Source organism: Gambusia affinis, linkage group LG09, assembly GCF_019740435.1.
Source record: "Gambusia affinis linkage group LG09, SWU_Gaff_1.0, whole genome shotgun sequence".
Taxonomy (NCBI): domain Eukaryota; kingdom Metazoa; phylum Chordata; class Actinopteri; order Cyprinodontiformes; family Poeciliidae; genus Gambusia; species Gambusia affinis.
In genome coordinates, this window is record NC_057876.1 from 8,418,598 (window position 1) to 8,444,125 (window position 25,528).

The 25,528-nt window shown below is 38.7% G+C and overlaps 1 protein-coding gene across 6 annotated transcripts in view; it reads left to right on the plus strand.

The window, feature by feature from the left end:
• The window catches only part of gria3b (glutamate receptor, ionotropic, AMPA 3b), a 99,847-nt gene that overhangs the window by 42,219 nt on the left and 32,100 nt on the right, over positions 1-25,528 (plus strand). For all 6 annotated transcript variants that reach the window (XR_006371611.1, XR_006371610.1, XM_044126664.1 and 3 more), the window contains exons 4-5: positions 11,570-11,757; positions 24,199-24,252. Coding sequence is in view for 4 of the 6 variants with exons in the window: in XM_044126664.1 (XP_043982599.1) it covers positions 11,570-11,757; positions 24,199-24,252 (242 nt within the window). In the remaining 2 variants the exon portion in view is untranslated. The remainder of the gene's footprint in view (positions 1-11,569; positions 11,758-24,198; positions 24,253-25,528) is intronic.

Sequence of the window (25,528 nt, forward strand, 5' to 3'; positions counted from 1 at the left end):
CAGTTAGGATACACTTGAAAGCAGAAAAAAAAAATTCTACCGAACACATCCATCCATCCATCCATTCATCCATCCATCCATTTTCTTTACACCCTTCTTCCCTAATGGGGTCGGGAGGGTTGCTGGTGCCTATCTCCAGCTGCGTCCCGGGTGAGAGGCGGGGTTCACCCTGGACAGATCGCCAGTCTGTCGCAATACCGAACACATAGTTTTCTATATTTAAATTGACGGTGATTAACCGTATCTTTTGGAAAGATGTGCTTAGTTTTACAAGCCATACAAAAAAAAAAAAAAAAAAAAAAAAAACAAACAATGAAAAATCTTTAATTCAAGATGAAGTAGGCTAAATTTAAATAAGCTCAAGATCAGATGACAATTAAGGTCCGCAGCATCACTGTCTCTGCTTCAGCGAACCACAGTAAGGGGCACTATTCACAAAAGTAGAAATCATGGAACAGTGGTGAAAGTTCTTGCCAAAATTATTCCAGTAGTGCATTAATAATTTCTTGGGAATGTCACATTAAAACACAGATCAACGCCTTAAGGAAAAGCACACCTCCCTTGCCTTAGTAAAGGTTAGTGTTCACAATTCAACAATAGCAAAAAATAAAATTTCTAGGGACTGAAAAAGACCATCTCACATTTGTCAAAAAAATATTTTGATGAAAAAGAGTTTTTGAACAACAGGGTGTCCACAAGTAGCCACTTTGATTTTGTGTACCTTCTGGGATCCTTTGCATAAAAGAGGATTTTAAAACTGTATGCTTTCTGTCAAGCTACAGTGCAGCAGAGAGGAGAATAGAAGGACAGATATAGGTCAGAGGGGAGTAAATATCTGAAGTGAACTTTGTTCCCCATCCTTTAGCATCCTCTCTAATTGGCTATCTAGAGACAGTTGCCTTTGTTCCTCAAAAGAGTCTTACAATAAATGCCTCCTGCTTATCTCATGAATGCCTTGGATGGCAACTCAAATGGAGTCAGATCTTTAATTAGATTAATGTGGTTTGGCATTCCTACTCCAGTGTGTGTCGGCATAATTAAAGATGCGATCAGGCTGATGTGTAGTGTTAGTTTTTCCACCACTCAGAGTCTTTTCCATATAAGCCAAAAAGCTTCATTTTGGTCCCATCTGACCATAGCGCTTCCCTCATTGTGTCCCCTACATTGTTTGTGACAATGGAAAATGCTACTACTTATGGTTTTCTTGGATGAATGAAACATTGGTGGAGTGCATGACTTGTAGTTGTGCTGCTAACAAAATCTCTGTAGATCTCTGCAGCTCCGTTGGAGTTAAGATGGGCCTCTTGGCTGCTTGTCTGATTAATCCTCCCCTTTCCTGGCCTGTCAGTTTTGGTAGAGGGTCATGTCTTGGTCAGTTTGCAGCTGTGCTATACTCTTTACACTTTGTTAAATGAATTGAAAGTTACTCTGAGGAGTGCTCAAAGCAAAATGTTGATTTATTATCTAACCAAGCTTTCTCCTACTTTATCCATGACCAGGCACGGGCCGGCCTGAAATGATTATGGTATGATAACCTCCTCTGCATGAATGCGTTGGAGTATTTGAGTAAGTTTAATTGAAAGGCAGAAGTACAGAGTGCTTCTGTAGCTTTACCCAAGCCGGAGTTCAGCTGGACACACATTTTGTATACAAACATTTATACCTGTGATTCCTTTCTGTGTGCATATGATTTAGATATATAATCATTACATCAAACTCCGTATCACAATCTAAAACACAATGTAATCTCCCAACATGACACATTATGTTAATAAAAAGATGACTGTTGTCACATATAACCTGGTTTGTCTTAGATGGAAGCAGTGGAAACGTGTTTATGCTATTAGATGATTAGAGGACTAGTGTATCTTAATTGTGTTATGTGCCAAATATCAAGCAATCGAGTACGAACTCGCATGCTAAAGGGGAATGAAATTTCAACATCACACCTGTAATTTAAAACAGCTTCCAAAGAGAATTAAAGTTGACTATAACTACAGAGATTGTGGTGGTTGGCTAATTTTGAAACTTTTAAACTTCCCATATCTGTCCGAATTGTTGTGTAAAATAGCACTTTTTAGAATTGTAGTCATAATACAGTGATACTGCAAAACTTTTATATTTATTTCACTGATTGCTGATGCTAATGATAGCTTGTTCATTTCAAGACAAAATGAACCTTACCTTTAACTTAGCAAGTAGGGATAGGTGACGCTCCCCTAGATGTATTATCATGTTTGATGTGCACATGGACCCACTTTCTTCCTTCAAGTTGCCGTCTGTCTTCTTAAGGTTGTCAAAGTGTTTAGTTGTGGGGGGCATTTCAGGGGACTCGCCTGAACTTGCAGCGCTAGCTATGCTGGGATGCACACAGTTTGTGACTTTTTCATATCGTGGTATACCTTGAAACCGGTATCTGGTTCATTTCTATCTGTGGCCTGTCTGCTGTGTTCCCTGATCCTCAGGATGCTGTTTGTTCACTATTGTTCTTTAACAGTCTTGTCCAATACTTACACTGATTTTACGCGAGACACAGATAAGCTTTATCAACTACTTAGGGAACTCCCTGCAGTTTGGCACGGTCCTGTATCAGAATTGAATGTCCTGTATCAGAATTGGTGGAGTTCACTTAGATTGTATCAAAGGACTCTGCTTTCTTTTTGTTTTGACCTCGCTTCATTTTAAAACTCAAACATGTCTTTCACAAAAATGCAAATCAGCAGCGTATTTCCCGCTTTCCTAGTTGTTCTAAAAATTATTTTGCTCCGTACAAATAATTTCAAACAAGTGCAACCCTGTCCTCCACAAAAGGTGATTTATCCTTTTTGCCCCCAGTCAGATAATAAGTGTGAATTTCAGGCGCTTACTGTGGCCATGTCTGTATCATACACACTTTGTTTCTTCAACATTCATGTCCCATCTCCGCAACAATAATAGCACCTCAGCTGCATCCAGCTGCGACACACTCACACGCACGTCCACACACATCCACCCACACAAGCCTTTTGTGCGTAACTGAACTTCTCCTTCATGGTGAATTCGTAACAACTAAATTATGCATGCATCAGGAGAATAAATCAGCTTGGACACGCTGGCAAGAAAGGGCACATCAGAGAAGCCATAAAATGCACTAGAAAAATAATATTAAAGAAATATGGATGAAGCGATGCATCACCAGCATTCACCTTCTCTTTTTATTTTGCACACATAAACTGGTATCACTGCCGAAGTGACAGCCCAATAAACAGTGTCAAAGCTGCAGAGCCAACCATCTAATTCAGTAACCTCTTGAAAAACTATGAGTCAAGCACCTGTAACTGAGCAAAAAAAAAGAACATGATATGAGAGCCACCGTCTGTCAGAATAAGCAGACAATAAACCTCTCTGCTTTTCCAGTGTCCTCTTAACTGAACCTGGAATAAAGCTATTTTACCACCTGCCCAGTGTTGGCTTCAGCAGCCATGAAATTACAACTGGGAGCTTCCTTTTTTCATTATAACAAAGTGCCCTGGCCTTTTCTCGAAGCAGCCATGGAGAAGGCTGATTACTTTGATGTTACTGTATGCCACTGGGCCAATTTGTTTCTTTGAAAGAACAAACGCATGTATAATCCTAAACAGTAAACAATAAACCATAATCATTTCAAACTAAGGAAAAAAAAAAATCTTCCTCTCCTTTTACATTTTTCTCTGTGCAAAGACTTCAGAGCAGAACCTAATTAGCCCCTTCCAAAAAAAAAAATGCATACACAACTCTGTTTGTCAAGATCCATGTATACTGTACACAAAAGTGTGGCGCAGTTTGTAGTTAGTGAAGTGGAACAAAAATTGCCAGGGAAATATTGAGGAGCTCCCCAAAGTCTGGGGGTGGATTTTCACCAGGGAAAAGTGCTCCTCTCATCTCTCCTGCGCATGTAAAAGAAACAGACAGCACGCTGATTTAGTTTGATTTTACACCTGCTATCTTGTTGATTAGAACAACACCCTGGGTAGAAGCTGTTTTGGTTTCAGTCCTGCTGTAAGTAGCATGTCAAAGCTTTGGGAGCATACTTTTGGGCTACGTTGGTGGCCTTCATTTTATTTAGAAATCATGCCAGTAATGCTTTTTTTTTTTTTTTTTTTTCATTTTACAAATGTTTTTGATTAATCTCCCCCCGTTCAAATTGCACATGTTGACGCTTTGATTGAATTGCTTCATTTTACATTGAACCTCGGTTGTCCTAATATAGCAGTCTTGTCACCCAGTTCTTTTAACGTTAGTTTATGTTACAGAATTTTATGTTAGTTTGTTAATAATGATTCTGTTGGCTTTAGTCCAGGTTTATAAATAATCTCTCTGCCACCGCGAAACAACTGAGCGTGAAATAATTTCTTTGAAATCTATAAAATGCTTTTCCAAAATCCAAGACAAAAGGAGACACAGAAAGTCATATATTTGGCCACACACCAGCAGAGGTAAATGGTTTGCACACAGTGCATGTAGAGTTCATCTCTACCTGATCGTTTTTCTCTTTCTTTTTCTTTGTAATATATCTTTTATGGAGAGATTGTAATAGCATTATCTCTGCAAAGAAGAGTCCCCGTCTCTCTTCGGTTATGCATCAGCCCAGCCCTACTTTTACAAAATGTTATCTCTGTGCTTTCAGCTCAGTTGTTTCTGATTCCATGTGAGCCCTGGGACGGTGCTCAACAGGGCATTTCAGGCTGCCAGAGACCCCCATTTACCAGAGTATTGGCACATTAGAGCAGAGAGCTACCACATTTAGTGTTGGCTCCACGTCTGTCATGTGCGGCCCCTTAGATTTTTATCCATCATAAGTAGGTTGAGGTTATTTGGTTTGGGCTGCTGTTTTCAGTTGATTGTGAACCAATTTGGATTTTGAGTAACACTCTCAGGGTATCATTGGCTCATTTCTTTGTACCGAACCTTGCAAAGTATTTAGACCCCTTGGACCTTTTGGCATTTCAGTATGTTACAACCATAAACTTTATTGTATTTATTAGGATTTGTGCTACATTTTGAATAATTACACAAAATGGTGCAAATTTGTGAAGTAAAAAAAAAAAAAAAAAATATATATATATATATATATATATATATATATATATATATATATATATATATATATATATATATATATATATATATATATATATATATATATACATAGTTTTCAAACATCTTTAAAATAAAAACAATCTGAAGTAGTGCAGCTCATATTGTCTCATATTGACCATTTCAATTGTTGTTGCTTGAGTATGAGATCTTGTATCTTCTCCTTGTTCCTTTTTTGAACAGATCATGTAAAATTTCATGTCCGTTGGGCATGATAAATATTTTTCTTGGTTTTACTTTTTGTCTTTTTGAAATATATAAATACATGAAATAAATAAACCCCTATACTGTGATTCCTATAAATAAAATCCAGTGGAACCAATTTCTTTCTAATGCCACCCAAGTTTGTCATGTAAGCCACAATAATTGTAAGCAAATGGTGAGATTTCCAACTAAGATGGGAGAATCTGTGGATAAGACAAGAATGGGAACCTTGGCTAAAAGCCAAAATATGTCCAATTGGTAGTTTTTCACAAGCCATGTAGAAGAAAATGCTCTGGTCATAGGAAACCAAAAAATGAACTCTTTTGACCTACATGCTGCTCCCTGAGGAGCAAAATGTTGGCGATAATCCTGAACACACCATCCCCATGATGAGAGACGGTAGAGGCAGCATCAGTCTGCAGGTCTGCTTAAGTCAGAGTTGGTGGGTAAATGCAGAGACATTGAGGGAGAAAATCTGGAATGGAGTTCACCTTCTAGCAGAACAACCCTGAACATACAGATACAAGTTGTGAATCAAAGCCTGTTAATGACTTGGAATGGTCTACTCAATTTTCATACTAAAATCCCGGTGAGTGTCTTTGCAAAAGATTTTAAAATGAATTCTTTGCCTTTTTATCAAGTAAATACCTGACTTTACTTGTAATAAAACGTAACACATTCTAGATGGGGCTGCACAGTGGCGCAGTTGGTAGAGCTGTTGCCTTGCAGCAAGAAGGTCCTGGGATCGATTCCCGGCCGGGGATCTTTCTGCATGGAGTTTGCATGTTCTCCCTGTGCATGGTGGGTTCTCTCCGGGTTCTCCGGCTTCCTCCCACAGTCCAAAAACATGACTGTCAGGTTAATTGGTCTCTCTAAATTCTCCCTAGGTGTGAGTGTGTGTACGCATGGTTGTTTGTCTATGTCTTTGTGTTGCCCTGCGACAGACTGGCGACCTGTCCAGGGTGAACCCGCCTCTCACCCAGAACGCAGCTGGAGATAGGCACCAGCAACCCTCCTGACCCCATTAGGGAAGAAGGGTGTAAGAAAATGGATGGATGGATGGACATTCTAGATGTTCCAATTGTGAAAAAAGTTGAAAACTCCTCCAACACTTGGAAAAAAACAAAAAAAAACAACTTAAAATACATGGAAGTTTGTGGTTTTAAATTGACAGAATGTGAAAATGGGTATGACCGTATTTTCTTAGCTGTTTCATTAGATTACTGGATGTAGTGTTAAGATTATTGAAAGGCAAGCAATAACACAATAATGCAAAATGAGTAACTAGTGTTGTTGTGGTTCTGAAGCTGAAAGCCATGTTTCAGCTAATACGAAGGCGCTTGATTCAGAGGGATTAGACTATTTCTTTGAATTACAGAGTTCGCGCAGATTGGCTGTAAGATATGAGTGGAGGAGTGTGAGGGGGAAAGAAAGCGAGATGGAGGTCTAGCAATGAAGCCTAATGAGAGTCAGGCAACCAAAGAAGCTGGGCAATGAGATTAGATGCAACTCAATTCAATTACTGCTGAGCCTCCACGGGTGACGCTTCAAAACTCATCCTGTTAGGAACCGGTTTGGAGACGAAGGAGAGGGCTGCAGTTCTCACTCAGCCACTCTACGCTGCGCTGCTACAACATCTCATTCACAACAGCTCTGCTTTTATAAGCACACACGGTGTCTTTAGGCTCCATCTGGATTTGATAGCAGGGAAATGTCGGAATAATTGAGTTTTTATCCAATGCAGCTGTTTATGCACTGCTCCACAAACTGTACAGTTGTTCCAAGAGAGCATTTGGAGATTAAAAAGCAACTTAACACCCTGTTCAGGCATGAAAACAGCCCATTTACATGTTCAGAAACCAAATTTTGTCCAACAAAGTCTCTCTGCCATTAGTTATGCCGCTGGCACTGACATCACTTGTCTCTCAGCTTGGTTCCTTTGTGTTAGCTCTTAGTCATACATTCACCCCAACTGCAAACTATACAACTCAGCCCGAACTTACGCTTTTGTAAAGATAAATACTGCAGCTGAATACAAACAATGTTTTACAAGCTCCTTTTACTCTGCCGAACATTCAGATGTGCATCTAACTCATCCATGTGTCAGCCTCAGCAGTGTGTGAGCAAGTGCTTTCTTTTCTAAGTGCAATCGCAGGCATCAAAGTTAACCTTTACTTTTGCTCTGTATCCTGGCAACGTTATGTTGCAGAAACACTTGTGTGTTTTATCAGAACCAAAATGAAACATGAGAGGAGGTCACTGTGACATTGCCTCACTATGTGAGATGACAAAAGCAGACGCTTGGAAGACATTTTCCCGGAAATGTTGCACCTAAGGCAAGAGCGATCACAATGAGAGGTAATGAAAATGGATTTATAGAGATATACTCTTGTCTCCATGCTATGATTAGTACTGAGATGCTTGATCAGCAGAAGCTGCTGCACGCTGTTGCATTTGCAGTGCAGCGATTTATAGGAGGTGATAAGGAAACTGTTGTTGTCTTCCATAATTTATGTAGTTGACTGTTATATTTTCAGATGCAGCACAGCTGTGGAGTTCCTGGCAAAGACTTGCATTTATTTACAACATTTTTTTTTCCATGTTGTAAATAGATACCGCTATCAAGAGCATTTATGAGGCCCACTAGGGTTGTTTAGAAGGATTAAATTTTATACTAGCTGAGGATCAAACTTACTCTGTCTGCAAAAATAGTGACTGACTGCCTCAACTCTGTTCTAAAAGCATGGACAATGCTTAATTGCAAGTTAACTTTTCCTTGAACGTTTTTGATTTTAATAGACTAACACAAAGCAGTTAAACTTGAACTGAAAATTTGCAATCCAGAGGGGATCAGTTCAATTTCAATATAAGTCTGGTCGTTCTTTAAATTTTCTACCAAACTAATTTTCTAGTTTGGCAGAAAATTAGTAGAGGAACGAAACCATTTAGATGAACACAACAGAGAGGTCAGGGATGGAAAGATATTTAAAGCAGAGTCAGTGTTTAAAAACATTATCTCAAGCTTAGAATACACCCCAGAGCGCTTTTTAATCCATCGTCCTAAAATTTTACTTTAGAGCTGGACCCTGGTCCTAACCATTACACTAGAGCAACAGTGGAATGATTTATATCAAAACATATTTGCTTAAGATAATTTGTGAAGCCTGCCAAAACTATTTAGAAGAACGAAATAATATTCTGGCTCAATCTAAGTTGGTTCTACAAAATTTGGATTCAGGGAGGCCGAATACAAGTTCATGCCAGATTTTTTTTTTTTCAGATTTTTATATGTAACCCAAGTGAAAATAATGAATATTTTCATCCATCCACCTCACAATTATAAGGTACTTTGTGCTGGTCTATCACATAAAGTCCTAATAAAATGCATTTAAGCCTGTAGGTCCATATAATAATGGTAAAATAGGTATTGATGCTACTGATCAAATGCATTATGAATCATGGAGAAAAAAAAAAAAACTGCATAAAAAAAGTTTCAGTTCTGTGTAGATTTTTAAGTCAAAATCACAAAACACAAACTTTTCTGCTGACTTGGGGAAAAAAGAATAAGAGCAGAAATAATCCGTCTCTGGACAGACTATTTACTGCCACCAGATTCCATCTCTTCATTTCCATACAAATGTAAAACTCTGCAGGCATGGAATCTTCTGTGAATCTTAAATGAATCCAATTGTTCCTGAGCAGTTCCGCGTTTGCCAGCGGCAGCGAGGAGACAAATGCTGTACAAATCAGCAATTTCAAAATAAAAGGCCTCCATGATTTGAATCTGATTGACAGAACGGTGTTTCATTCCTCCGCGCTGGAGATGTTTTATTTATATTTATTTCTATGGCACCTCCAACCTCGTACAAAAGAACATTATATATTTTTCATGCACACTACCATTGACACTTGCATAAAATAAGCCAAAAAATCCTCTCTGCATTCCCATGAGAGTCTTTTTGTCTTTTATTCCTTAAGGTTCTGAGATATATAATATCGCCTGTCAAGCTGCACAGCAACAACCATCAGATACCTGTAAACCCACAACAAACATCAAGTCACATCTTTTTATCATGTCGTACAGCCGATGTGATTACAGGATGCTGAATGGCTCGCTGACATTTTCTACCTTGCCGAGCTTCCTTAAACATTTCCAAACCAACAGAGACCATTTTGACCCAGTTAATCTGCATGAGGCCTCCTAACGTGAGAAGCTTTTACTGCCTGGAAGACTGCCATGCTGTTCAGCCGGCTGATGATTGGTGAAGTTCGGAGCACACGTCTTCAATGAATAATGCATCCATGTTCTTCAAACCTGCATCCTGACACTTCAGCTTTAGGCGGATGAGTTTTGAGAACCTATAGCAGACGAGCTACTTTGGCTGGTCATGTTAAACTCTATATATTTATTTTTGTTTTCATTTTAATTTTCTCTTTCATTTAAATGTAGTGTTGTACATTAGAAAAAAAAAGTTTCATCTTTAACATTTATAGGCTCATTAAGTTTATTTGATCCTCTTGAAGACATTTAGCCGTCAGTCAAGTTTTTTCGGGTATAATTTTCACAGATATTTTTACTGTGGAAATCTTTTCCGCTTGGCCTCTGTAATCCGTCGTCCCTGCATGTTGGTGATTCTTGATTGTTTTCGGCTTTTTCTGTCTGCTGTTATCCACGTGATCTTTGTAAATTCTGCAAATTTATGGTCAATTTTCCGGCAGAAAAATATGTAGATGTCTGTACCTTGTTAAAAACTATGCATATATGAATTTTTCAGAGCTAACTTCTTGAAAGCTATTCCACTCATTTGATGAGGCCCATCAGCACATCTATAATATTAAGGAAGCTATGGTGCCTTTTAAAATAAAAGCCACATTTAGTGCAAAAAAACTAAATAATGGGATTTTCACTTGTACTACAAATTGCCCAGGGCTGCAGTAAACACAGCAACGTGTTGTGCAACAAGTACTGGCTAGCCACTGATCAATTTAACCTGAAAACCTGCCAATCTGGTAGTCCCTTCAGTCTCTAGGCAGCATGACCCTTTACCTTTAGTGATGACGCAGTCTGTCTGCCTCCACCTTTTAATTTGCCTCATGGCGTAAGGTCACGTGGTGGCAATGCGGTTTGTGAGATTATATAGATACATACCATGGATTAGGCTTACAACAATCCCAAGCCTAAACCTTCTTGACCAGGACATTTAACATTATTTATATTGATTTGTTCTTTCTTTAACATTTTTCACTGTCAGTGTGGAGATCTACTTGCCCAGACAAAGTGCTTACAGGAGTAAAATAAAAGACAAATGTTTACTTTGTCCACAGCCTATCATAGCACGGCATCTTCTCATCCCAAACTATATAAATCATGATATAAAATCTATATGTGGATGCTAGAAATTTGGTATTGTTCCAGACTTTTTTTACTTCCTCCCTTTCTGTAATAGTTACCCACATGTCAACCTATGAAAAATGAACGGAGGTACTGAATAGAGGCTTATTTGACATTCAATTTGCAATTTCACTGTCCTTGGTTTTTAATGAATTACCAGCAGTGTGTTTGATTTTCATGAATAACCTTCATGTTCATTGTCACTTGTTCAACACTGGAGATGAGTTAAGCCAATTTTATTCCAGCTTGTGCTACATGCAATTCATCGCCCGAGAATTAGGGCTACATTATTCATTCTGTGGTGTGTGATTTGACCGCAGTGTTTCTGAGCGCACTGTTAAATGAAAATATTTCACGTGTGAATTAATCATTAGAAGGGCTCATTCCCCATTCTTCTCATAGCATAATGATCTCTCTCTCTTTATCTCTGGCCTGGATTAATCTTTTATTGTCTTTATCTTTAAATGCTCAGGCACAATCCTCTAAGGAGACAAGGGACACAGCAGAGTGTTTCACAGGGACGTCAAAGTCAACATGTGGCTGAGCTAAATGCCATCTTTTAATAGATGCCAAGTGCAATAAAACCACTTACTGATCTTTCAATAATGTCGAAATACAATCCCTTTTCATACACATAAAACTCTGTACAATTTTGCACACATATTGTCCAAACAATAGACAATATTTAGACTCTGCAAAAGTCCAAATACTTTTATTTATTTTTATGGCCTTTTAACCTCTATTAACCACCAGAATATTTCAGAAGTCCGGCTGCCCTTGCATAATTATTTCTTTTGACCCCGACTGTGTTTTTTTTTTTTCTTTCAATTCACTGAGTCATTCTGTCTTCCTCTCCAGGTTTTTCCATCCTGCAGGCTATCATGGAGGCAGCAGTGGCCAACAACTGGCAGGTGACTGCTCGCTCTGTCAGCAGCACAACAAACGCAACAGAGTTCAAGCAAGTCATTGAAGAGATGGACAGGAGGCAGGAGAAGCGCTATGTGATCGACTGCGAGGTGGACCGCATTGATACTATATTGGAACAGGTGGGTGCTGCAATTTAGATTCCTATTCTGATATGGCAAGTATCAGAATACTGCAACCAATTCTTCTTAAAAGATCCAAGAGTCCCAAATATTTTGTTGTGCTCTTGTGTAAAACACAAAATTAATTTATGCAAAGTAACTCTATATTCTAAAGAGAAAGTTTTATTCCAGTAGGTTAGGGTGCTCTCACACACTGGACATTACTGATGTTCAATGTTTTACAAAGCGGTTGCTCTTTTGTCAGTTAGATCTCCATTAAGAAAACACTCTGTGTTGAATGAACATGAAGGATATGTGCAGAGCTTTCACACAGTTGTAATCCTTCTTTCCTCTTGATTCTACTTTATTATTTGAATTTTAAAGCGCCCAAATACCCTGGCGTACTGTACGTATTTTGGGACCCACATGCACTATCTGCAAACGGTTGAGATTTTATAGTGCCGATTTCCAAAACATTTCTCATGATAAAATCCTTTCTTGTTTGTTTTTTCAGATCACTACTAACTCCATTTGTATCAGCTCAGGCCTGTTCTGTTCTGCAACTTAATATGGAAAAAGAAAAAGGCCCATGGTATCCCAGATCCAGGTCTTTGGGGATATTGTCTACATGTTCCTTACAGAGTTGTACTAGACCGGAATGCTTTATGCAAAAGTGTTGTTGGCAGCTGTGGTGCTTCTAGTAGTAGGAGTAGAGTCACTTACTTTAGTTTAATGCAGTGGTCACAAACTCAAGTCCTGAAGGGCTGGTATCCAGCAGCTTTTATATGTGTTCATGGTCCAGCACAGCTGAATCAAATAGCTTGACTGTCTCCTCAGCATGCAGTCGAGCCCTGCAGAGTCCTATTATGAGCTAATTGTTTGATTCTGGGGAGTTTCAGCTGACACATCTTAAAGTATAGGACAGGAGTTTTTATAAGGTAGTCATGTGTAGAAAAAAAAGGCAAACGCCATCAAAGTTAAGGTTAGAAAGCAACACCAGATGCTAGCAGAATAATGAAAGTGTCACACAGACTTTCTGTATCACTGCACGTGTTTCGTAGCAGTTTTGATACTTCCTAATATCATGTCTAATGTCAGATTAGCTGTCGAAGATCGGGGTGGTGTTGCATGACTGATAAACACCTTCTAGCCTAAACTCTGGAGGTCTCAGTGTGAGCAGCCATTTGGAGAGACCACAGATGATAGAGCCTGCTCAATCCCTCTCTGAAAACCCGAAACCCGCCACCGATCACATCAATTGCCGGAGGAGCAAATGAAAGGTCCACCAGTTCTTGTCGTACAGGGAAACACAATTACCATGAATAGATGAGTGGCTATTATTTCTTGCATCTCCTCTATTTGCGTGGCTCACTCCATCCTTCACTGCTTGCTTCTGCTGGGTTATGAGGCAATCAGCTCCAGAATTGGATTCTGCTGGTTAGCATTCATTTAGACATTGGCTTCTGTTTACCTCCCAATATCCCCTCAACAACCGTTACTTTCACTTGTTTCTTATGAATCTAATTTGATCCCAGAGTCACCGTTAAAAACAGAACTGCTGATAGTGTTAATTTGCTGTGTCTAATTTAATTCTCGAATTGCAGATTTCCTTCCCGTAACAATCCTGGGAACAGACAGATTTTTTTTTTTTTTTTTTCCCCGGTTTGTGTTAACAACAAGCTTGGGCTTTTAAGGCAGAATTAGAACATTCATTAGAAATCACACGCGATGCAAATTAACAGTAATGTGTGTAACTGCTTCTTTCATGCAAACCATTACGATGCCGGGCAATAATCTGTTTGACGCGCTCCTGTTTCAGTTAACGTACTCATTAATAATGAAATCGATTTCTCTTTGCGAACGCTGCTCTTCTTTGCAACCATTGTCATTGCAAATTTTTGCTCTCTAAAGTTTGTTTTTGCACACTGAGATGAAAAGAGACGTTCTTACAGCAGCTAACCTTCAAAGCAGCTGTGTGCTTGGTTTTGCCCCTTCGTTCCGCGACAGCCTCAGCATGGGGGCTCCCTCCCCACCCTTTTTTTTTTCGGGAGCTAATTGGAATAATCCGTCCAGCTCTGCCAATTGAAATGAGTCACAGGCATTCAGGGAAGCTGCTGGACTTCTCTCTGTAGTTCCCCCCCTATTGGGCCACACCATTATACTCTGAGTCAGGAATGGACTGTGTCCCATTTGGGAAATCACACCAAAAATGGCACCCACTGTCAGCTATGTGGAGACCTGTGGCTTCTACCTGCTGCTGTGGCTCTTTTAAGAAACGATTGCAGACAGATACAGATACACTGGCGGCAGACTGGTGAGAGGGTTTGAGCAGCCGGGATCAGTGTCCGCGTGCTGTAATGCTGACTTGTCGCTTTATTCTGTCAAGGTCATTGCCCGTTGAGAAGGAATCAGAAGGCGGTGCGGATTCAGCAGCCCGGCTGCTGAGCGAAAAGAGAATGTTCTCCGTGGCTTAGTTTTATGATTTAATTGCGAGTAATCCCCCTGCAGAATAAATGCCTTTATGCCAGCTGCTGAAGCTTGTGGAATGTGGGGATATGTTGAATAGGCAAGTTTGAGCTTGCAAAAATTGATACCATTGTTCCACAGCAGAAAAAAAAAAACCCCTCTGTGAATGAGCGGCACAGTTTATCCAGTGATTGGAATGCTGCATGTTCTGTATTTTAGTATCCTGCCAAAAATTTCTGCAGGGGCTGAAGTGTTTGGAAAATGAGAGTTTAAATGGTGATGTTCAGCCACCTTTACTCTGACACCTCTAATTAACTGGCAGCGCAACCATCTCCCTTCAGAAGGCAAGTTAGTGAGTAAAATCAACTTGTGCGTAATAGTAAGAAACACATATTTTTGTTAGAGAACATTTGTGATAAAATAATAACACGAAGGAAAACAGCAAACATGTTAAAGTTGTAGAGATTATGTTTTCCCTTTATAATGACAAATGCATTGTTGGTTCCTGAGTGGGTGATGTTTTCAGACTCGTAGGCATGTGAAAGAAAGAAAGTGTTAGTTGGCAAAAAGTTAATGATTGAAACCAAATAATTGACGTCAGGTTGAGCTCAATTTTAACAAAACATTTGTCTTTAAGAAGCATGGAAAATAAACTCCATTTATATTTCCAAAATTAACACTAAGTCAACTAAGTAGACCGACGGATGTGAGGACTTGGAAAGGCCTAACTGTGACTGGAGCATGATTGGTCAAATAAACCCTTTTAATAACCTCTGATGGACCCCATCACAAAGTATTCATACTGTATTGTGAAACTCATTGGTGAAATGAACTTGTGTTCATTTCTGCTAATTTTCTTCTTCATACAGTTGCAGAGCGTGCATTCTGGCATTTTCATCTAATGACTCTGATTAAGTAATTATTAAAACTGTGGCTCATTGATTTTCTGGTGGGCCAATCACTTAACAAATTAGTTATTTTAGTTTGTGCTCTGAAGATGATGAAGGGCTCATCAGGCTCACTGTACACAAAACATTGCCTCTTTTAAAATCCAAGCCCATCCGCCTGTGTGTTATCTATACTGGCTCCATTTTTACATTTGTCATGATGTAACAACCTACAAAGTATATTTACATACTGCTATGTCAGGCCACATTTTAAGAGCTGAGTGAGCTGCCCTGTAAATGTGTTTTGAGATGCAGAGCAGAAAGCTACACCAGCGCCATTATCATTTTATGCTGTAACAACCAGTTAGGATTTATCACCTTCAAGACTTCTCCATCAGTACTGTTCTACAGATAAATTACCCCAACGGCCGTGTTTCCCAAAACCCATTTACTGAATCTCGGAGGTCGGTGACGTTATTAAGTGACGGGAATGTGACATTAAAGATGGATTGTAAACAAGAAACATTTTTGAGTATGTATTAAGAAGTGGTTACGCAAAAGGTTGTTCTCTTGCAGCTGTGTTTGAGCATCCATATTTTCACATCTGTCTGAAGCATGTATGAGATTTCTCATATCGGTTTAGATGGTCCTCGCTGGCCCACTTTCCTCAAGGGATTGATGTGTTGGAGCCTGTTCAGAAGCAGCAACCTGCTTGTCATTTCTGTAAAGAAAGGCAGAAAAAAAAAGAAAAGGAGAAAAAATAATAACTGAGGACAAGCCCAGGGCGAGCAAGCTGTTCAAAGAAAGGCAGACAATGAGCTCTGTGCCAGCCACAAAGCTGTATTTTAATGCAGGGGGGGGGGAAAGACAATAAGAACTGAACTGGTTTTCAAAGAGAATGTAAAGAAAGTAGGTGCTTCTGGGGATTTGTTGGCCTGGCCTTCTGTTGCCTGTAGAGGCTTCAGTGTGGTCGTAAGGAATGGGCTGGAATGTGATGACGTGCAGGAAACGAAATCAAAAACACCACAGTTGCAGTGCTACAGATGCAACCCTAACGCGTCTTGCACAAGACTGCTACATTTTATTTCTATGCAAAGAGTTAAAATATTTCTGCACTGAAAATGTATGAATAGAAGCTATAAGCTGAAATATTTTAAATGAACATCATAATCTGGAATCCGTAACCTCATGTATTTAAGTCTACTGGCTGGGTGAAAATGTTCTATACAATATGCTTTAACATGGCCCATGAAGTTATTAAGTCATTTTGCAGCCATCTTTAAATGTTTTCAGTTGCTTAAAAAATTCTTTGCATTCTTTGACAAGTTGTGCATTTTGGGGGCGACTCGGGTTGTTTTGCGCTCAATAAGATTGTTAATAGGAGGGCATCAGTAGAGTATGAACAATGTAGTAACATGATTATTGTTTTTAAAGTCACCATGGCTTCAATCAGATAGAAAACAACAGTACATGGTGAACATATTAATAACACATTTCTTTCATTAAACATTTGACATTTTTGCACACTCATCGTGCAACATCACAAACACTCAGTTTCATAACTTAGTTTATTTGTATTAAAAATGTTCCATCATTTACTTGTAGTAGTAGTAACAGCTTTTAACTTTGTACTGACTAATAAACAAATTTTGTCTTTGTATTAAAGTATATCTGTTTTCAGAGTTTCAAAGTTGTGCTGGTGGATTTAGACAAATTTATAAACGTTTATGAAACAACATAACAACATTAAATTTTAATGTATTCTCAAATACATTCTTTTAATACATTGATATTAGTCGCAGTGACATAAACACTACAAAATATTTTAATTGTTCACAGTTGAAAATGCAAATGAGGATTCTGATAAATAAGTGAAAAAGAAAAATATGTAAATGCTTTGTTCCTGTCTGCAATGCATCATTCATATTTCTGGAACATTCTGGACCAGGAACACATAATCCATCCAGTATTCTGAATCCTGTGCTTTTATGAGTTGCAGAAGCCTACATGTATTTATGTTTTTACTGTGAAAGTTTGCATGAAATTTCTGCTCAGGTCATTTGCATCATTGACTTTTTTTTTTTTTACAAAATAGATCCTCTTCCAACTGCTTCAGGCATAAAGCTTTGCATCATTATTTTGGCTGTCATGCCAAGTATAAGTTGACCTTCACCTACAGTGTAGGTATTATTAGCAATGTGATGAACAGATTAACTGAATCTTTCAGCCATTTGGATAAAACATAACTTTCATTGCATTAGCCACAATAGGGAGCAAGTAGAGAAGCACTCATTTCATTAAAAGTAGAGAAGAACACCTACAAAAAGTCCCCCTTTCACTGTTTTAACATTTTTAAAATACAGCTAGACTTAAGACTTACGGTTGTGTGTTTGACATATAAACAACCCAGATTATTTGACGGCATGATGACAAAATATGGTTCAATTCTTGCTTCTTTTTTTTTTAGACTATTTATTTTTGATTTTTTTGACCTCTTACACACTGCTGAAATGTCTTAGTTGACTTTTTTCACAGCACAAATTTCTGCTGTTGGAGACTAATAAAGCAGTCTTGACTGAAAAATTCTGACCTAATGCCTCTTTTGGAAAAACACTTCTGATTTTAACTTTATCTTACCTCCCCTTTGTCTTCTTGAGCAGTGCTCTGGATGAGTCCTTCATGCTTGGTACATACTGCTTTAAAATCCCTTGCAGTAACCTTCGCTGTTGAGGACCATTTACAAACTGTGATTATGGAATTAAGTAGGATTAAAGTGTTATCATTAAAGAGAAAGTTACCCCGCTGACTCAACTTTTGAATGAGAGGCTGAGACGTTCTGTGCGATTTTATGATGTTTCTAGGACTGCACAGGAACACAGTGTGAATTAATAAAGCTTGTGACCCAGGGGAACCCTTATTTTCACGTTATCAGGCATGAAAAATTACCCAGATCGTTTTCAGTAAAAACGAGATAGGCTATCTTAGAATTTCAAAGTTTTGGCACACAAACATGAGCCGCGGTGTCAGATGATTTCTTCCTTTCAAAACGTCCCACACCAAATTGCTCTTATATCTCCAAACAATGGCGAGATGTTATCTGAATACAAGTCATGTGCATCTAAAACGTACTACAATGAGGGGGAGGCCAACACTTCTGCCACTGTCTTAGGTGGCATAAATCACTGCAGCCAGGGAAAAACGACATCCCTGCCACAGCCGGCTGTAAATTAAGCCGGAGTACTCCAGCAAGAGCACCTCTGCAAGAGCCTTGAAGTAAAAATAGGGAACGAAGAGAGGAAAGTCCTTCTGCATCAAAGGCTTACGGAGATCAGATTCAGCCTATTGTCCCAAACTGTGTTGAGTGCTTCACTTTGGTAGCTCACTGCAGAGCAAAATGAAATAGCAGTCAGGATGGCTTGTTACGGACACTTAAAAATGCAAATATAAATCATACTTTAAGTTCAATGGGTTTGAATCAGAGCGCCCTGTTAGAGCTGTGATGCTGTCAGATTACTGAAATGAAAGCAGGATCAGAGTGGTTAAGACCTGCAGAGCCAAGATCAAAACTAGCCAACATTGGGAATGATCATACCATGATGCAGCCTGATTACATCTTCTGAATATTCTATAGAGAATCATGCTTTCATATCCTGTGTATCATATTAAATTATCTTCAAATGACAAACCAAAACGGAGCTTTAATTGTTAAACAAGTCAGAGCTTTTTATTTATTGCACTTAGCAACCGCTTTGAGGAATGACAATCATCATCAGACATCATTATTTATCTTATTCATCAGTAAAGATAGTCATATGAAACAGAACAATTTCATTAGTCTGTTTAATATGCCAATAGTGGGCTAGGATTAAAGCTACATGTTATGAACAGAGTTTTTTTTTTTTTTTTTTTTTTTATATATATATACAAACAAACTTTGTGCAAGTAACAGGTGAAAACAAATCAACTCCTTCAGCTGCAAAAACTAGGTGGGGTAATGTCTGCTAACACTAAACACAAGATAATTGACCGGGATAATTAGCTTATTAATACGATCATGCAGCTAAGTTGCTATGCAAAAAAAATATTTTCAGTGACCACAAAACTGTTTGGATACATTGCATCTTTTTGCATCTTATACTTTATGAACATGTACCTTAATGTGTTTTATGAAAAACGTGGGTCTGCATGACAGATATTCCCACCTCAGCAGTGAATATCTGCAGCTTCTCAAAGGTTTTCCATAAGTGTGTTTGCGTGCATGTGTGTGTTCCCTCATGATTCTGTTTGTTCACTGACATTCTCTAGAAAACCTTTGAGATCGTCACTGACCAGCTCGCTTCAACCTTAATTTTACTCATTGAATTTTTTTCAGTGTGTAAAATTCAGAATTTTACACATTGAATTTTAAATAGTTAGGCCTGCAATTGTATGCAGGTCTAACTGCATACAACTGCTGCTAACTTATTTTGTCAGGTGACAAATGCACTTATTATTAAATGATTTTAGATGTAGAAGGTGTCAAAAAACCTTATACACCAATGATTGTTTTGCTTACAATTAGACGTAATCCCAATAAAACACAATTATATCTGTGGTTTTCAAGTGAAAAAAAAATTGAAAAATCAGAAGAGGTATTGTGATTTTTGCACTGTGTTCCTTTTCCGTTTGGTAATTTATTTTATTTTGGTTTCTTTCATTCTTCAAGTGGTGGCCTAAATTAATGACTTTGTTATTCACTCATCCTTCATCCAGCTTAGTGATATTTATAAGGTTGTGAGAATCATTTTGGTCTGCCTTTTCCTGTGTTGCTGCCAAGTCTGCGGTAGAAAGGTCATCCTTTGTGGAGACGTTTCTAAAAAATCTGAAGCTGTAGTTTTACATTTGGCTCTTTCTGTCGGCTATAGGTCCCGTTCATGGCTGAACGAAGGTGAAGTCAATTTCAGATGAGTTTTCTTCCCTCATGAGGCTTTAAAGAAAACTCCAATTCTGCAAAGTCTCCTTAAGCTGCAGGACAAAAGATGGTGGAGAAAGCTGCTGGATCGATGTGCAAAAGGGGAAAATCGTTCTGGGAAACAGAAGGATTTTGTTTTCTTTAGTGGTGGTGTGCATTTATGTTTGCATTCCAAAGACCACAGCGAAACAGACCACATGAGAGTAATAGGATGATGGAAGATATTGACCAAGGCACACAAAGACCCAGTGTAAGCGAATTTAAAATCGTCTTTGCTTCTAGTAAATATTGCATTGTTATAAAAATCGCAAAAGAAGTTATTCCAGAAAAAGTTCAATAATTTAAATCAAATTAGAGAATTGTGATCAATCATCTCAAAAGAATTCAAAGCACTCTTTTTTTATTCTGTGAATGATGATGAGCCGATATCTTATCTTAATCAGATCTGTCATAACACAGATCTCACAAAGCATAAGGGAGAGATTCTTTCGGCTTTTTTCTGGAATCATCTTCAGCTGTCTAAACAGCTCAAATCTAAAGTACCAATCAGTTAATGGTTTTGTACATAGACATCTACAGACATGAACCGATGACAGAGTTTTATGGCCTATTGCCTATCAACAATTTTGTGAAGCTCTGACCTGCGAACATCAATTTTCGGCAATTTTAGTTTTTCTATTTTGGCCGTAAACCATAATAACAAATACTTATGTTTGACTTTCTTCACATAAATAGAATGGTCTTAACCACAGACCTCACATTGTTTCGGTATTGTGAAATAATAAAAACAAGACTTACAGCCATGACATTTTAAACTTGTTCAAGTGTGTTAAATTACAGACTGGCATGACTAGAATGATTAGCATGGTTAGCATCTAGATCTAAGTCTGTTTACCTCAACAGTGAAATTTCCAAAACACTGTAAATGTTTTGTAATCTCAGGTTGATCCATGGCAGAAGGAACTTAAACTCTTAAAAAAGGAAAAGGGCAAAGTCACATTGCCTGTTTAAATGTATCAAAAAGTCTGATTTCATTTTTAGTCAACTAACTATCAATGAAAATATGAAACTGGGACTCCTATCCTCAGTAGCAACTTCAACTCTGAGTGTTATTAGGAAGATCGGTTTGCATTTTTGCACAACTTAATCACTGATTACAAAATTATTAGATTTTTAGTTTCAAATCACAGATCAGAGCCAGTCGAGCATTAAACCATCCAATTTCTTTCACCAGCTTTAATTTCTCATTGCGTCGCTAGTCATCTATGCTTGTTTACCCTGATGACAGGCTCTGTGGTAGCATTGATCCATCTCCATTGCAAAATGTTCCATTTAAAAGCTATCGCAAAAAGTACAACTACATTATTTGAACGCTGATATGTTGTAAAAAAAATAAATAAAAAAGAAAATCCATAAAACAGGGTTTGTTTGAAGCCATATTTTTAAGGTTTGATTAGGTTAGGCAATATGAGGACAGTAGATCAGAACCTATTAGGATGTGCTGAAGGTCTGCTAAAGCAGAGTGTTCTCTGCAGATTTTATCCTCCAGTCTTGCATGGGCAAAAAAGTTTTATTTTAATCCCTTTTCATCAGCTTCATAAACTAGCATTACACCTGCCGTAATTCTTTGCATGTGAAATTAAATCTGCTGGGCCTCACCTTGGCACTCAGACGAGAATTTTGAGTCCCACACTGCTGGACCTGACACAAGAAAATAGAAGAAAAATAATCACAGATAAAATCAAATAATTAATGTGATACTTGCTAAAAATAAATCAGAAACACATCACAGACGTTTTTAGGATCATGGTGTTTCTCTCTGAGACTTTAACATTTGTGTTCTATTCCCTGTGTTTGTTATTAGTGTTATTTTAAAGTAAAAAAGGAAATGATAGATAATTATTGATTTAAACACAAAGCCAAAGTAAATAGATTTGTATTAGAAAAATGCCTTTACAAAAGACCTGGGGGTTCTGGAAGGCTTGTGAGAAAAAAAGTGCATTATTTTTGCCATATCGGCAAATCCGCTTTAATTGAAATCCACTTTAGAACGGGCAGAATTAGCCGGAGCGCTCACTGAGAGTTACTCCCTCATTATCCAAACTGAATGGCTGCAGACTGTTAATGTGTCTGAAGATACTAAACCTTATTTTAGGACCCACTTTAAAAACAATTGGTTACTATTACTCTCAAGAGAGCCTTAACATAAATGTGCTTTTTACTTCTGAAACAACAACTGTTTCTTTATGTTGAAATAATTATAGCTTCTTGGTTGTACACTTTTGTAATGGTTCTTTAACACTTAAAATGAATGATTTTATATAACATAAACCAGTCACTTAGTGGTGCAATGTTTTAGCCTGAATCAAATCTTGCTTATTAAAATAAGTTGAGGGAAAAGGGTTGCGTGTCCTGGCTGGAGGTGCTGTGTATATCTGTTGTCATCAGTGTCTTACTGTGCTTCATCCCAAGGTTGCCCTATGTAGCTGTTGCCAGTCTGGCTGTGGGCTGCAGGCATGCAAGCAGTGAAGTCTTTCTATGCTCTGCTCCAGAGCAGGTGTGAGGAGGCTTACAGCCAGAGTCAAGGTTAGCACACAAAGAAAGTGTGTGGAGCTCTGGGCTTTGGCTGCAAAATTGCAGCAGTGCTTGAAATACATTACACGAGGTGGATATGTGATTAACTGCTCCATCTAAATCGTTAAAAGCATTGCAGAAATGTGTTTCCATGGCGTTTTCTGTCACTTGTTCATTAGAAATGAGACTGATGGGATCTAAAAGCCAGCTCCTGCTATTTCAGCATTGTAATCAGTTCATTTCCTCTTTGTTTCTGTTTCATTCCCTTGGTCTGCTCCCATCTGTCTGACATCATGTGCCGTTGGAGGTGCAAAGCCTTAATGATGAGGAAGCTGTCAGAGAGTGCTGACCCATCGATACAGACTGAGTGAGAGGTTTTGTGTGGTTGTGCTCCCTCATGTGCCGTTCTTGAAAAGCACCACTGACTTTTTTTTCCCCGTTGTTAACAACTGACTGGTGTCTACAGGGAGGCAGACAAGTGGTTTATTTTATCCTTCAGGTTGCTATGCCTAAGCAAGGATGAAGCTCAAATTGCTTCACGCTACTGTATACCAGCGTGTCCAAAATCTGGTAAGATTATCGGGTTGAGGCAAATGTTGTAATTGCAGCTGAAATGAGAGCGAAAACTCTAGCTGCAGGGAAACAAGGGTACCTTTCATCACTCGCTCCCATTCTGTGGGAATGCTGTAAACTATCCCCTGTAACAAAGATCCTGTGTCCTCGGCTTAACACGCAAACTCAAACATGATAAACCGACAGTTTGCTTTAGAGCCAGAGCCTGAGCCAAACATGTGCAAACATGCTGATTTTGGTGTAAACTGTTGTTGCCGTGTTTGTAAAGAAGAAAACCCTGATCTGTACAAACTTCATCTTTGTGGTCGTAACTAGCTCAGAAGTCAATCGGCAGAAGACGGAAAACTTGGGGAAAAAACAGACGGCACGAGGCCCTGGCTGAGCAGTCTGTCCAGGAGCAGCGCACAGAAAGTCGGGGTATTATCAGGCTTTGCCGGCGGGTTTACATACGCACCAAAATAAAACAAAAGTAAAAATTAAACATGGAGTAAGAAAAAAGGCAGCATATGGTTTTTACGGCCGCAGTGAGAGTGAAGCACCGCTTACTGATTTCAGACAAGCTGCGTAGGTTGGAACACGCTGTTCTGCTCCAAAGGTGTGATATTTTCAAAGCATAGTGTGATCCACGTCTTATTGCCTCACTGTAAATTTCTTTGAATTTAGTTGTTTCTTTTCCCCCACATTTCCACCTTAAGACCAGCAGCTGTAAAAGATTCCTCCATGCACTGTGAAAGACTTCAAAGCAAGCTGAATATTCAACGAGGCTCCACGTTGTTCTTGTGTCTGTCTTATTATCATTTCCTCTTTAATGAACACTTCCTGCCTCCCCGCTTTTCTCCTGTTCCATTAGAGAACTTTGCTTTGTTTAAACTCCTGCGACATCCGGCGCACTCGCAGGTCGTCACTGCATTTACGGAGATTGTTGCGCCCATTTACATTAGCCGCAACCCCCTCTCCCTCATCTCATGGGTGGTTTGCTGTATTGATGGGGTTTTTTTTTTTCTCCCACAGGTTGTGACCGCGGGGAAGAACAGCCATGGTTACCACTACATGCTGGTCAATCTTGTGAGTAATAACCATGCTGCTCCCCTGAGAGGGAGTCTAACCATTTATTTATTTATTTTTTTCACTCATAGTTGGGCTGATGTATGTAGTAGGGAAAAAAGTGCTCTGCATGTTTTTCATTTCTCTGTAAATGTTTTGTTTGTTCTGGTCAGAAGTTTGCATGTACTTAGCCCAGACACAGAATTACACACACACGCACACGCACGCACGTCTGCATATAATGTGTGCGTTAGCTGGTTAATCAGTATGGTTCACAAACTTCCAGAAGAACTGCCTAATTTTAGCCTTCTTAACAATAAGGAGTTTTAATATGGATTTGGGGCTATTTTCATGTTGGAAGAAATAATTGTTCAATCATTTGACCCAGACAGTAATCCATTGTCTTTGTAAAGCAAAGCAAGATGTAGAGCAGGGATCTGAAACTCCCATAGCTAAGCAAGATGTTGACATGTCTTTTGACACTTTCTAAAATTTAGAGGAGCCCCTGCTCCAAACTCTTCAGCTGAAATTGTGCAATTTACAAGAACAATCCACATGATGTCTGGGAAATTATTTACAATGAGAGATTAGAGTTATTTAAATCCAACAAGTAACTAAGTAAAACTGTATTTGCAATGTACATCCCAAGATAAAAGTCAGAAAGGAAAGAGAGAAATGTTTTTAGCAGTTCTCTAAGGGAACCCACTGAATCTGCTGCTCTCATAGTCAATGACAGGAATTATATTTGGAGGATTTGAAACTCGAGAAAACTGTGCCATCTGTCAAGCAAGGTGATGATGGCTGCTGATGGTGATACTGTACTGGTGCACTGCAAAAAAGTGAAGAAGATATTGACGAAATAGGACCATCTCCAAAAACATTTTATCTTCAATTTCAGCCAGCACATAGCCAAGTGAAATGTGGAAAAGAAAAAGAAAAAAAAAGATATTTCAGATGAAGCAAATTGCCAGAAGCTTAGCAATCTGCTACTGAGTATTTATCCAAACATTAGTGGGAGTTCATGTGTATACATTTCTCTCTATGTGTGATGAATGGAAATCCGCAACAAATTTCAAGTTTCTGCACCCAAGACTTGTTGTGAAAAGCATTGAGGTGGTATTTTGAAATTATTCCAACCCGAAAAAAGGAAAATTCAAATGCATGATTAAAAATCCAAACTCTGCTGTCATATTAGAATGCACAGTCACTGAGCATACTAATGGTTTATTAGATAAAGATGACTTAACCTTTTAAACCATCTTTGCTTATTTTCCTTACACTCTGTGGAAGGAATAGC